Here is a 12897-nt window from a genome sequence, read left to right as displayed (position 1 = left end):
CAACAGATGGCACTTGGTTGCTTGGATCTTGTTTTTATTTCGATTTTCGATTTTCCAAGCAGAATTATTTTCTTTCTTGCGCTTCTAGAGCGATTTCAACACAAACAAGATGAGCTGGAGAAAGGCTGAGCTCGTGATCTCTGGCTACCACAAGAGGTGCTGCACCTGCTCCGTTCTTCGTGTTATTATTCCTCTCTTCCTGTCTATGCCGCGCATTTTCGCGCATTTATGGCCCCGCGATTTTGGATTTTGTAAATGTGATTCTGATGGATGCCAACTGTGGCCGTTAGAGTGGCCAAGGTGGCGCAGGACATTGCCACTGCGGCCGAGATGGTCGGAATGAAGCGGGTGGGTCCCATTCCGCTGCCGACGCGCCACAAGAGATTCGCCCTCCTGCGCAGTCCTTTCAAGCACAAGAAGAGCTACGAGCACTTCGAGATCAGGACGCACAAGCGACTCATCTGGATCGAGGGTCCGCCGGAGCAGGTCCGCAAGTTCATCGATTTTACGGTGGACACGATGGAGCCCATCGCCAGCGTCAAGGTCAGGGAACACAACTACCACCACTTGAGCTCCTTTTACTCTCCGCCCACCACCGCCACCCAGGCCCTGCAAGAGGCCCGCCAGGCCGCCCTCGGCTCCCCATCCACGCCACCCTCCTGAACATTTTGATCAATCCATTAAATGCACAAAATCAAATGGTGTGACTAGGGCGGGATTCGATGCCCCGCCTCACACATTTTTTTAATTAATTGGCCTTTATTGTAGTTCATTATTTAAAATTCTGAACGTGAGTCCGGCAACGTTCGCGCACAAGATCATCCAGAAGAACCCATCTCCCCTACTCGACATAACTCGTCTGCCGCCTTACCTGAGGTTCGCTACTAAACTATCTACATCTCTTTGATTGATTACCCCGTCAGAACAATATATTTTTAATTTAAATGAATACTTGATTATGAAAACAATAAAAATGCTACTGATTTTGAGTCAAATAAATAAATGCAATTATGATAAATTAAAAAAAAAAATAATGTTGCTGTTTTGTGGTTAGGATCAGCACGCATGGACCAAGGCTGGGAGATACTTCTGCAGGCTGACTACCCGGCTGGTGCCCGGCCAGTGGCGGTGGCCCACCACCCCGTCCTGCCACTCGTCGCTCTCGCCTACGACGACTCCCTCATCGAGGTACTCCTCCTTCCCGCTCTTGGCACAGAACGAAGAACGAAAAACGAAAAACGAAGAAAAGAGCGAAGACGAAGAGGGGGGAGGAGACAACTAAGCACCTGGTGTTGTCCGCAGGTGTGGAATGTGGAGAAGAAGGTGGTGATCGCGGCGCTGGGCGCCGATCACTGGACCACCGCAGTGCCGGACAAGAAGGGCGTGAACATCCACTCGCTCACCTTCTACGATTCCTACACTGTTCATCACAAGCTCCTCTCCACAGTACTTCCCACCACCCATTCAACATCGTCCGCGTGTCGTGCGGTGGTTGTGTGTGTGTCGTGTGTGTCGTGCGCCCGTTAACGATTTGATGGCCAACCGATGCAGAGGGCCAACGAGGGTGGCAGCGATGCGGAGAAGCAGTCGGCCGAGGACAAGCCCGAGGGCCGCTGGCTGGTGGTCACCACCGACTCCGTCGTCTCCTTCTTCGACTACCTGGTACCTCAGTCAATCGCGCTCACTCAAATCGTGCTCAATTCGCGCTCGTTCGACGGTTTGTGACAACTCGTGTGGTGCCACAGTCGCAAGCCGTGCGCCACGTGAGCCTGGCCGCGCTGGACGGCAAGGCAGCGCTGACGGTCGACTTCTTCCCTCGATCGTCGGTCATCGCGTTCGCCTGCGCCGACGGCCAGGTGCGGCTCTGGGACTGCGCGCGCTGGGCGCGCACGCTCACGCTGACCTCGACCAGCTCCAAGCCAATCGTCGCCATCTTCGCTCGATTGGTACACCACCTTTCCCTGTGTCGCACACGCACGCCGCACACGCACCACCGCACACGCGCGCCGCACACGCTCGCAAGCAAACTCACACGGGTGTGGGGCGGCGCGTGTTCTCAAGGGTGCGAATGAGATCACGGGCGAGGTGGTTGCGGCGGGCGACGACGGCAAGGCGCTCGTGTTCTGGAAGTGCCCCCTCGTGCCCAATTCGGAGCAGAAGCCCATCCCCTCCTACGACCAGAAGAAGGTTTGATTCCCCTCCGCCCTCCGCGGCCCTTTCATCTCAACGCGTGCGTGTGTGCGTCGTGTGTGTGTGTGTGTGCGTGTGCGTGTGTGCGTCGTGTGTGTCTTGCGTGCGTGCGTGTACGCGCGCGCGGCGGATCAGGGTCCTGATGGAGCGATCACCAGCCTCGCCTACGACGCCTTCACGGATCACCTGGTGGCCTCCTCCGAGAAGTACTCACGCCCCTCCTTCGATTTCGTCAATTCATTCCCGCTCAACGCACGTGTGGTGTTGCGCGTGTGCGTGCGCGCGTGTCGTGTGTGTCGTGTCGTGTCGTGCGTGTTGCGTGTGTGCGTCTCTGTGCGTGTCGTGCGGTGTGGATTGATTGGTGCCAGGTCCACGGTGGTGTGGGGCTTGACCGAGCACAAGGAGGTCCTGCGGACCAAGAACCCGCTCAAGCACGCCATTACCTCCGTCCACCACTTCCCGCCCTACTCACTCTTGGCCTGCGTCAAGGACAGCTCCAAGGTACGCACCCCGCGCGTGTCGTGTCGCGTGTGCGTGTGCGGTCGTGCGCGTTGTGTGTCGTGATCTCAAGCGATGGGGCGGACCAGGTGTACATACTGGACGAGCAGTTCACGGCGAGCACCAACGCGGAGCCGTTCCTGGACCTGGACCTGCTGCCGGCCTTCAAGAAGGAGCTCAAGCCGCGCAAGGTGGTCGGCCTCGCCGTCCACTCCTGGGGCACCCACCTCCTGTGCCTCGCCCGGCCCGGCTTCTTCGTCCTCGCCCCGCCCCGCCCCAACCCGTACCTCACCGGCACACGCACACGCACACGCACACGCACACGCCGCACACGCACACGCACACGCGCGCGTTCTAACGTGTGCTGGGCAGGGCGACTGGTGTCACGGTGGTGCCTCCGCGTCCGTCGGCCGCCGGTTACATCTACTACCTGCGGGAGGGCGAGGCCATCTTCACCCGCGACTTCAACAAGTGCGTCGCCTCCTCTCCTTGGCTCGGCGATGACGATGCCTCCTGACACGGCGGCGGCGACGGGTGTTGGGTGGTGTTGGGTGGTGTGGTGGGGCGCGCGTGAGCAGTAGCAAGGTGGCGAAGGCGCACATTCTGTCCAAGAAGGGCGCCGTGCGTCTGCAGGCCAGCCCTTCCTACCGCCACCTCACCGTCACCTACGACGACACCTCCTTCCAGGTCCCCCCCTCCAATCATTGTTGTTGTTGTATATACGAAACTCACCGCGTGTGCGGTCTGTGCGGTGTGTGTCGTGTCGTGCGCGCGTGGTGCGTGTCGTGTCGTGTCGTGTGTGCGGAGTTCAGGTGTTGGACACGACGTCGTGGCAGTGCGTGCACGAGGGCAAGGCCAAGAGCCTCGCCTGGCGCTCGCCCGCGGACCAGCAACAGGACGTGCTCGCCGTCCTCGAGTCCATCCCTGGTCCCCCCCTCACCGCACACGCACCACCGCACACGCACCACCGCACACGCGCGTAGCTCACACGTGTGTGGTGGCCCGTGCAGTGACGCCGGTGGTGAACGAGAAGGAGAAGAAAAAGAAGAAGGACGCCCTCAGCCCGCGGCAGTTCTCGATGGCGGTCAAGTTCCTGGTCGTCGACTCGGGCCGCGTGGCCGACACCGGCGCCGACATCGACACCGACGTCGAGGGCGAGGTCCTCGAGTCGCTCCAGTCTGGACCCGTGATCGGTCTCAAATACCAACCCATCCCTCCGGTACGCGCGCGTGTCGTGCGCGCCGTGCGTGTCGTGCGTGCCGTGTGTCGTGCGTGTCGTGTGTCGGGCTGACGACTGGGTCTGTACAGCCGGTGCGGGGTGACAGCAAGCCGAGTCCGCCGCTGCTCAGGTTCCTCGTCCGCGGCTCGCAGAAGATCGGCCGTGACGGCCCGTACCGCCCCTCCACCCTGTACGTCGGCCCTCCTCCCGTGTGCGTCGCGTGTCGCGTGTCGTGTGCGGTGGCGCGTGTCGCGTTCCAGTCAACTGAATGTGGAGAGTGGGGGGGGGAACGTAGGGCGATTCCATCGGCCGACTTTGGGGTGTGGGACGAGGAGAGCAAACTGTGCGCCATCGCGCTACCGTCCTCCATCCGCGTCTTTTCCCTTTCGTATACCCCCACCCCTCGTGTGCGGTGTGTCGTGCGCGTGTCGTGTGTGTGTGTCGCGTGTGTGTGTGCGTGTGTGTGTGCGTCGTGTGGTGTGTGTGTGTGTGTGGTGTGTGTGTGTGTGTGTGTGTGTGGTGTGTTGACCTGTTCTGCGGCCACAGATCGATCGAAGATAACGGGATGACGGAGGTGGTGCGCGCCGAGCATCGCATGGTGTCCGCCGTGTGGGCCAACTCGTGCCTCTTCTTCGCCACCGACCGACAGATCCGCTGCCGTACGCCACTTGCCACTCTCGCGCGTGTCGCGTGTCGTGTGTCGTGTGTCGTGTGCGGTGCGTGTCGTGCGTTGTGTGCGCACACATGGCTCATACCATGCGTGCGGACCGGCAGTGATGATGGGAGCGCATCCGCTGGGCACGATCGTGCTGGCCTCGCTGTCGCAGGGCGAGAACGACTGGCAGCTGGAAGCCGCCTCCCACGGCGACTCCCGCCGCCCCATCGCCCTCCGCCCTCCCCCTCCGCTCTCCATCCTCGCTTTCCTGCCCCAGGTACGCCATGCGTGCGTGTGCGGCGCGTGTCGTATGTCGGTGTATGCGGCGCGTGTCGTGTGTGTGTGCGGTGTCGTGTGCGCCGTGCTAAGGTCTACAACGTCGCGCGCGCGTCCAGGGCGAGCTGGGTGTGCTCACGATCACCGGAGACGTGGTCAAGGTGGCGGTCAACCACGCCCTCCTCAAGTTCTACCTCCTGGTCACCCTTCCCTCGGTCGACGAAGCCGTCATCTGGTACCCCTACCCGCGGTGTCGTGTGTGTCGTGTGTCGTGTGTCGTGTGTCGTGTGTCGTGTTGCGTGTCGTGTTGCATGTGTGCCGCGGTCCTCAACGGGCAATGCGTTGATAGGGCCGACAAGACGGACGCGGCGTGCCATGAGCAGATGGCTCGGCTGCTGGCTCTCCTGGGCCACGAGCCCCATGCCCTTCGCCTGCGTGGCGTCTCTCCATGGAACAAAGTACACCTTCATCGCACGACACACGCGCACCACCGCACACAGACGTGTACCATTGCGCACGCACCACCGCACACGCTCACGCTCACGTATCTCGGTGGTCACAGCTGGCGATCTGCGAGCGACATTCGCTCTACGCAGAGGGCGTCGCCCTCGCCACCTCGCTCGCGTCGGAGCTCCAGCTGGTCGACAACAACAATGACAACGCCGACGAGCAAGCCGGCCAATCGGCCACGACCAAGGCCGTCGACAATAACACCAACGACGCCGACGACGACGCGGTCGAGGCCCAGTTCGGCGGCGTCGGCGGCGGCGATGATGGAAACGAGAGCGGCGCCACGAAGGGGCAGACGGAGAAGGCGAAGCTGGTCCACTACTGCCTCGCCTTCGGGCACGGCGCGGCCAAGTCGACCGACTGGAAGTGCGCCATCGAGGCCTTCCGCCTTGCCGCACGCCTCGACCCCTCGTGCGTCTCTCATGTGTCGTGTGTCGTGTGTCGTGTGTGTCGTGTGTGTCGTGTGTGTCGTGTGTGTCGTGTGTCGCGTCATGCGTGTGTCGTGCGATGACAATGCGTGTTACGGGTGGTTGCAGGGCCTATCGGCACTTGGCGGCCACCACGCTGCTGGCCTCGACCAAGGGCGCCGCGATCGACCCGCAGCAGGCCGCCCTTCCCGCCCTGCACGCCGCCCTCTCCGCCAACAACTCCCTGCGCCACCAGGTGAAATATTTATTGATTTACAAATCATCCATTTGCCTTTGGGATAATTCTTTTACTTATTATAATTATTCATTTCCCTTGTGTGCGTGTGTCGTGTGTCGTGTGTGTCGTGTGTCGTGTGTGTCGTGTGTGTCGTGTGTGTCGTGTGTCGTGTGTCGTGTGTCGTGTGTCGTGTGCCGTGTGTCATCAGGCGAATTGGGCGGCGATGCTGGTTCCTCTGGCGAGGGGCGCGGGCAAGGGCGAGGCGGCGCGGCCGGTGCCGTTGCTCCCGCCGCCTTCTCTGCTGACGGGCGACGTGCCCCTGTTCCGCTTCACCTCACCGCACCACCACTGATGCGCTGTATCACCACCCTTCCCCCCTCCCCCCTATATAGACTCTGGTCCAGTGCTTGCGGCTAAAAAGGTGAAGAAGTACGACTGGTGCATTTTGTTACCCCCATTCATCATCAATGTCGTCCACGCCACACGACTCATTGGAACAGAAAGCGGCGAGGACAACGATGCAAAGATCGGTCACCGCGTCCACCTTGTTGCGAGAAGACGCCGTCTGCCGCTCGTCCTCCAGTGGCGGTCAAACAGCACAACATTGAGATTTCACCACTGAAACCTCAATATTGTCGATCATCCATCTGTGCATCACAGTATTGTGGTGTGTGTCGTGTGTGTGTGTGTATCGTGTGCATAGTGTGTATGGTCCATGTGATCAAAGGTTTGTTGCTGACACTGACGTTGGTTGTGACACGCCGCACAGCACACGCACACAAGACACATACAAGGCAGGACCACATGGCACGGGGTGATGTGGGCCTTCTTGAGGTCCTGAGTGAGCCCTTCTTGCTTTCGTTCTTTATTCTGTTTTTTTAACGTTATTCTGTCCTTCGTTCTTTTTTCTGGTGTGGTTGTGCGACTGTTACGATGGTCCCATAATGGGTGGCGGGTGGAGAGCATTGAAGTGGGCCAGTGGGCCTGTGGGGAAGGTACTAATCATCCATTGCATTTCGTCTTTGGTTCATAGTCTACATCACTGAAAGTGGTGGCCTGCTCGTCCCTCCATTCCGAGGGGCTGAGCGGTTCCCAACAACTCAACAACAAACCCTTCCACCAGTTGATGTCATCACCATCAAACAAAAGAATTGCGCACCAACACCAACACCATAACTGCCACATGTATGAGACAACATTCAAGGCATGTGGTGATGTCAACACCTGTACTCGTTCACACGGTTCCCCTCCATCTATAGTCCCTTGCCAGCCAATCCAACACTACACTGCCATAAAAAAATTGCGTGGTGACGTCATCAAAGGGAAGAGGTGGAAGTGGCGGGCGGTGGCGGGAGGGAGGCCACCCACTTGGCCATCAGTTGGTGCGCGATGGCGCTCTTGGCCGGGATGCGCCATTCCGCGCTGGCCCACATCAGTCGCGGGTTCTCGGCCATCTGTCGCACGCCTGCATGGAGTGTCGTTTGCGTGTCTTATCAGTCGCGTGTGCGTGTGCGTGCGGTGAGCATGGTGGTACCATTTTCGATCTCTGCGGGTGTGAACCAGCGAGCGTCGGCAATTTCCCTTCGGTCGACGTTGATCTCAGCCTTGAGCGCGTGGGCGAAGCAGCCGATCATCAGTTCCGTTCCTGTGTATCACCGTGTGTGTCGTGTGTGCCGTGTCGTGTGTGTCGTGTGTGCCGTGTCGTGTGTGTCGTGTGTGCCGTGTCGTGTGTCGTGTGTGTCGTGTGTGTGTCGTGTCGTGTGTGTCGTGTGTGTCGTGTGTGTGGTTCGAATATTAGCATTGTGTGTGCAGTGTGAGTGTGGTGTGCGCTGCAAAAGGGCGTACCGAAGGGCCATGGCTGGCTGGCAAAGTACTCGACCTTGCCCACCTCGATCCCGCTCTCCTCCCACACCTCCCGGCGCACCGCCTCCTCAATCGTCTCGCCCGGATCCCTGCATCCGCCCCAATTCGCGTCATCAATCACGCCGCACACACCGCACACGCCGCACACGCACCGCACACACGAGACACACGTACATGAAGCCGGCAAGGCAGGACCACATATTGGTGAGACCCGAGACGCGGTTCTGCGTGCCCAGAAGGCACTGCCGTCCGTCGGGATGGATCACCAGCATGATCACCACCGGGTTGGTGCGCGGGTACTCCCGATTGCCGCAGCCCTTGGGTCCACCTTCACCCCAACCACCAAATTAATAATTTTGCCTAATTATTAATAAATTAATTAAGTAAAATAAGTGAATAGAGAAAAGAAACCGCAAAAGATAAGAAATAAATTAAAAAAATAAAAAACTGTGGCGGGAAATACCGGTGGCGGGCACGGCGTCGGTCTTCGGAGGCGCGGCGTTGGTGCATTGCCGCTTGGATCCGCCCTCGATCGAGCGCGTTGGACTGCCGCACACTCCACAGTACTTGTGCTTGGCGTGCCACTCAAGCAGAGCTCGTGCCTGTGCCATGAGTGCGATGAGTGTGCGCGCCGTGTGTTGTGTGTCATGAGCGATTTGGGGGGAGCTCCACACGCAGAGCGGGGCTGTGCGGTCCCGGGTGTGGAGCGTACCTGTGCGAGAATGCCGGCCTCCTCGTGAATGAGGAAGGGAGAAACGCGGCGCATGTCGATGAACTCTGCGGATTCGTCGCCGTCTGTGAGCGCCTTGGCACTCTCCCCGGGCAACTAAACTCGCACGCACACGCACACGCACACGCACACGCACACGCACACGCACACCCACACGCACACGCACACCCACACGTGTGAACACCCGGATTTCGATCTCGTCATGCACTGAAGGGTGGGCTCTGGTGGGAGCAGCGCTGGCGGCAGCGTACCTCGACGGCATAGTGTGCCGTATCGTTGCGCAGGCCCAGCAGGACCACTTCGCCGACTGAGAGGTGGTGCAGGCGGGGTGTTGTCAGCGGATTGCTTCTTTGGGGTGTCGAATACCCACACACCACACACACCACACAACCACACACCACACACACCACACACACCACACGCACATCCCAGGGCGTGGCAGTACCTCCACCAGCCAGTCTGGTCACCTCGCTCAGGCTCTTCCAGCGAATCTCGCGCGTTGCTGCACGACACACACCGACACACACGTGGGCAGGGTGAGCACTGAGGCCATGTCGACGGCAACCGATAAGCGCGACCACACGAATGAAACGAAATGAACGCCACCGCCTGTCGCTGTGGGACACCAGATGGAGTCGTCTGCCTTCTGGTGGTCTCCAGCAACTCCCGGCAGCGCTACAAGATGAATAAAAATAAATACAATAGGAAAATAATTCTTAATTGAAAAATTAATAAGCTTTATCGAAATTTAATATTTAATAATAATAAAACAATAATAAAACAATAATAAAACAATAATACTACCGCGGTGATGATGTGCGTACGTGTCGCGGACTCGTCAGAGCTGCGGAGGAGCAGCGGCGAGAGTCGGTGGAAGGGAATGCACACGGAAGCGGCGCTCTCCAGCTGGGTGGCAAGGAAGGCCACGTCCTTCCTTCGATTATTCACCCGATCCAATGGATTGCCTGGGGTCACACGACGCGTGCAAGAATGAATGAATGCAGATCGAGCGCAGAGGCTTGGGGCAGCAGCGCACGTACCACTGAACGTGATTGAGATCTCATAAGGCGAAGCACTTGTTTGGTCTTCCATCTCTTGTTGTGTTTGTGTTAACATGTTTGCTTCTGTGGCCGCAAGCCACGCTATCGGCGGAATGTAACGTGCAGCCTTCGTGCACCACAAACATCTTTGTAATTTCTGATGTTGGATTCACAACATATTCACAACATATTCGTATACGATCGTATTGCAGCATGAGGCCGTGAACGAAGCTCTTTCGAAACGGCAGCCGTACAGGGCGTGCACGGGTCTGGTGTTGCTCAACCTTTCCAGCCACCGGTTCTCCGAGCTTTGGCTTGGTTGGCGTTGGCCTCGTCGCGCCGTTGGGCGGCGATGTCCTCCGCACTCCGGCCCTCGGGTCCGTTCCAGGGGAAGTGGTGGCAGATCTCGCGGGCCGGGAAGTCGGCCGGGTCCATGCTCTCCTCGAGCGACGCCGCCGGCTTTCGCGGCGGAAACGAGTACGGCCCGTTCTTGTCGTACTCGACCTGCACACACCACGCACATATGAGTGGTCGATCGCACACGCACGCACCACCGCACACGCACACACACACCGCACACGCACACGACGATACACGTGGTGGTGCATGTGAGGAACAAACGTACGCGAGGGAGGCCGATGGGGTCCTCCTGCTGAGTGGGTCGGAAGGAGCTCTTGCAGTGATGGTGAACGGTGACGAGCTCGAGGCACGGATTGGTGACCGAGATGTTGAGGCATTTGAGAGCCCAGATGACCCGATTCTCCGCTCCCCAGATGTTCTGGGGCATCGGGGCTGCAGCCGGTTGTGTGCGTGTGCGGTGGTGCGTGTGCGGTGGTGCGTGTGCGCGTGCTGGTTAGACACACACAAGCACCGGGTGGCTGGGGTTGAAGAAGAGAGGCGCTGCAGCAATGTACGTACTTTGCCACTCGAGGATCTCGGGGAGAGGGGAGATGAAGATGTAGGTGTCGTAGCTTCCGATTAAAGCCGCCTTGGCACAGTTCCTGATTGGAGACTTGCCTGTGAGCCACAAAGAGTGCAACACCACTCGGCCACGCACGCACGATCGTAGTCTCTTGCCCTCTTCGAGAGGAGAGCGTGGTCTGTGTGTACCGAACGACGGTGGTCGGGCAGGAGGGCAGCTCGAGGTGGCTTCGCGATAGAATGAACACCTTGCTGTGGCCGTGGACGCTCACGAGGAGCGACTGCTTGTCGCTGCCTGTCACGGCGCTGCTGACCAGGCGCCGGTAGGCCTGAACGTGTTGGCGCGCCAGCGAGAGCGAGATGTCGCCGTTCTGTATCACACAAAGGCGACCGGGCAGCTCGCGCCTCGCGTAGCCGAAGGCATCCGCGTAGAGCATCCACCGGCCCAATTGAACGAATCGCACGCGGTCGGATTGGTTGACGTAGCGCCACAATCGCTGTGCATGGTCGGCGCCCCCATCCTCCTCTTTGGGGATGAAGCCAGCGAAGCGGCTGGCGTAGGGATAGGCCAAGATATGCTGCATGATGAATGCCTCATCTTCGGCTCGCTCCAGCATAATGTGCACGCATTCGACAGCGGGGTGGATGAGATTCTCGATGAGGGCCTCCGTGTACTCCAGTTGGCGCAGCAATCGATCGTGTTTATCGACTTCCTGGTCCAGCGATTGGTCCAGCACAGGGAACTGGGCAATTACGTGCATGCCTCGATGATCGCTGCTGAATGCTGGCTGATTATCGAGATCGAAGTCATCACTCGCATCTGTGCGCGATTGGACTGAGTGCAAGAGCCCCCGCGCAAGAGAAAGAGGTGGGCTACCTGCAATGGCTCGAAGAGCGCTCTTAATCGCCGAAGATTCTCGAACAACGGGGGCGAAGAAGAGATAGAGGAACGACGCCCACACCAACGCGGATACGATCAAAGTTCCATAGAGCAACTGATTCGTGCTCGGCCTCCTGCGCCCACCTAATCGATCCATCGCGCTTTCTTCTCAGAGATGAGCTTCAATGTGAGTCTACGTTCAATTTCGTGCATCGAAATCTGGCGGGAACGCCTCGACGGAATGCCTGGAATGCAGGTGGTATATTTTAGGTGAGCCTGCCCATTTTTGAACCCAAGCCGCCCCTTCACACCTCGCGCAGCTTGTCTTCGAACAAACACACGCAAGAGAAGATCAGCATGGCGGCGACTGATGTGCAGAAGTTAGAGGCGTTGACGAAGCTCACTTACAAGGAACAGGCTGTGTGGCTCCTCAACGGGTTCTGGTCCACCCTCCCGGGCGAGGCCGAAGCGTTGTGGACCATCGTCCACAAGTGCGCCGAGATCGACACCGTGAACAAGGCCCAGGGATGCGCCCTCGACGAGTTCCAGGCCCACCGCTTCCTCGAACACTTCAAGGAGACCCACACCGTCCAGGAGCTGCGCGAGAAGCTGCGATCGACCGGCGCCCTTACGGGTCCCGTCATCCGCACCGTGCCGCTCATCCACATCCTCATCATCAAGTACGGCGTCGACTGGCGCGAGCTGGCCAATGCGCCGCAGGGCAACAAGGAGGAGATCGTCAAGGCTGAGGCCATGCTGCACGAGGTCACGCTCGCCTTCCAGGCCTCGGAGGCCCGCGACGCCGAGGCCATGGCGGCCCTCAAGTCGGCCACCGCGCAGGAGGCCCAGGCCAAGGCCGCCGAAGCCGAAGCGCGCGCGCTCGAGGCCGACGCCCGGGCGCGCGAAGACGAGCTGCGCGCCGTCAAGGACGAGCTCGAGGCCGCGCTCAACGAGCTCAAGGCCCAGGAAGACGCCTTCAAGGCCCGCACGGCCGAGCTCACGCGCCTGTCCGAGGAGGGCAGCGTGGTGCAGAAGAACAAGGCCAAGAACGAGCTCGCCCAGCACCTCACCTCCGACCCGCTGCCGCTGCGCAAGGCCCAGATCACGCAGGAGGCCGTCGTGAAGAAGGCCGACAAGGCGCGCCAGGTGGCCAAGGCCGCGGCGGACCAGGCCACGGGGTCGCGCACGGCCGCGGAGGACTCGCGCAAGGCGGCCGAGTCGGCGCGCGCTCTGTCAGAGGAGGCCAAGGCCGCGGCCGAGGCGGCGGTGGAGGAGACCCGGCGGAGGCTGGCCGAGGCCGAGGCCTACCTTCAGACCGTCAAGTCCAAGCTCCCCTCGGGCGGCGTGTGGTGGATGGAGCGCGAGCTGACCGACCGCAAGTCCTTCCTCCCCCAGAAGCAGGGCGGCTACAAGAAGTGAAGAGAAAGAGACAGAGAGAGATAAAGATAAATTGTTGAGATAAATAGTAAT

At 59.6% G+C, this 12897-nt stretch overlaps 5 protein-coding genes across 5 annotated transcripts; 3 read left to right on the top strand and 2 right to left on the bottom strand.

Moving 5' to 3' along the window:
• Nucleotides 1–109: 109 nt before the first annotated feature.
• ACA1_143670 (ribosomal protein S10p/S20e, putative) lies at nt 110–663 on the top strand (the record flags this gene model as incomplete). The annotated part of the gene is made up of 2 exons (XM_004353463.1): nt 110–156; nt 291–663. The coding sequence occupies 2 exons, from the start codon at nt 110–112 to the stop codon at nt 661–663; spliced, it is 420 nt and encodes a 139-aa protein (XP_004353515.1).
• A 402-nt stretch (nt 664–1065) lies between these two features.
• On the top strand, nt 1066–6345 carry ACA1_143660 (uncharacterized protein; the record flags this gene model as incomplete). Its single annotated transcript, XM_004353462.1, has 22 exons — nt 1066–1188; nt 1303–1446; nt 1552–1662; nt 1746–1826; nt 1857–1946; nt 2062–2187; nt 2326–2396; nt 2559–2691; nt 2778–2971; nt 3061–3159; nt 3267–3375; nt 3501–3615; nt 3699–3907; nt 3997–4079; nt 4203–4250; nt 4454–4566; nt 4682–4839; nt 4958–5073; nt 5188–5296; nt 5401–5759; nt 5885–6011; nt 6202–6345. The coding sequence occupies 22 exons, from the start codon at nt 1066–1068 to the stop codon at nt 6343–6345; spliced, it is 2862 nt and encodes a 953-aa protein (XP_004353514.1).
• A 964-nt stretch (nt 6346–7309) lies between these two features.
• ACA1_143650 (hydrolase, NUDIX domain containing protein) lies at nt 7310–9678 on the bottom strand (the record flags this gene model as incomplete). The annotated part of the gene is made up of 10 exons (XM_004353461.1): nt 7310–7458; nt 7528–7638; nt 7839–7945; nt 8031–8184; nt 8320–8458; nt 8569–8682; nt 8838–8893; nt 9032–9088; nt 9411–9551; nt 9627–9678. The coding sequence occupies 10 exons, from the start codon at nt 9676–9678 to the stop codon at nt 7310–7312; spliced, it is 1080 nt and encodes a 359-aa protein (XP_004353513.1).
• A 227-nt stretch (nt 9679–9905) lies between these two features.
• Nucleotides 9906–11131, bottom strand: ACA1_143640 (uncharacterized protein; the record flags this gene model as incomplete). Its single annotated transcript, XM_004353460.1, has 4 exons — nt 9906–10130; nt 10252–10418; nt 10545–10627; nt 10737–11131. 4 exons carry the CDS (start codon nt 11129–11131, stop codon nt 9906–9908), a joined length of 870 nt encoding a protein of 289 aa, XP_004353512.1.
• A 653-nt stretch (nt 11132–11784) lies between these two features.
• On the top strand, nt 11785–12846 carry ACA1_143630 (TolA protein; the record flags this gene model as incomplete). The annotated part of the gene is made up of 1 exon (XM_004353459.1): nt 11785–12846. One exon carries the CDS (start codon nt 11785–11787, stop codon nt 12844–12846), a length of 1062 nt encoding a protein of 353 aa, XP_004353511.1.
• Between the last annotated feature and the right edge of the window lie 51 nt (nt 12847–12897).

The sequence above is a fragment of the Acanthamoeba castellanii genome, assembly GCF_000313135.1.
Source record: "Acanthamoeba castellanii str. Neff unplaced genomic scaffold scf7180000084709, whole genome shotgun sequence".
In the NCBI taxonomy this organism is placed as follows: domain Eukaryota; phylum Discosea; order Longamoebia; family Acanthamoebidae; genus Acanthamoeba; species Acanthamoeba castellanii.
Note: the sequence above shows the minus strand (reverse complement) of the source record. Positions and strands in the feature narration are given on the sequence as shown.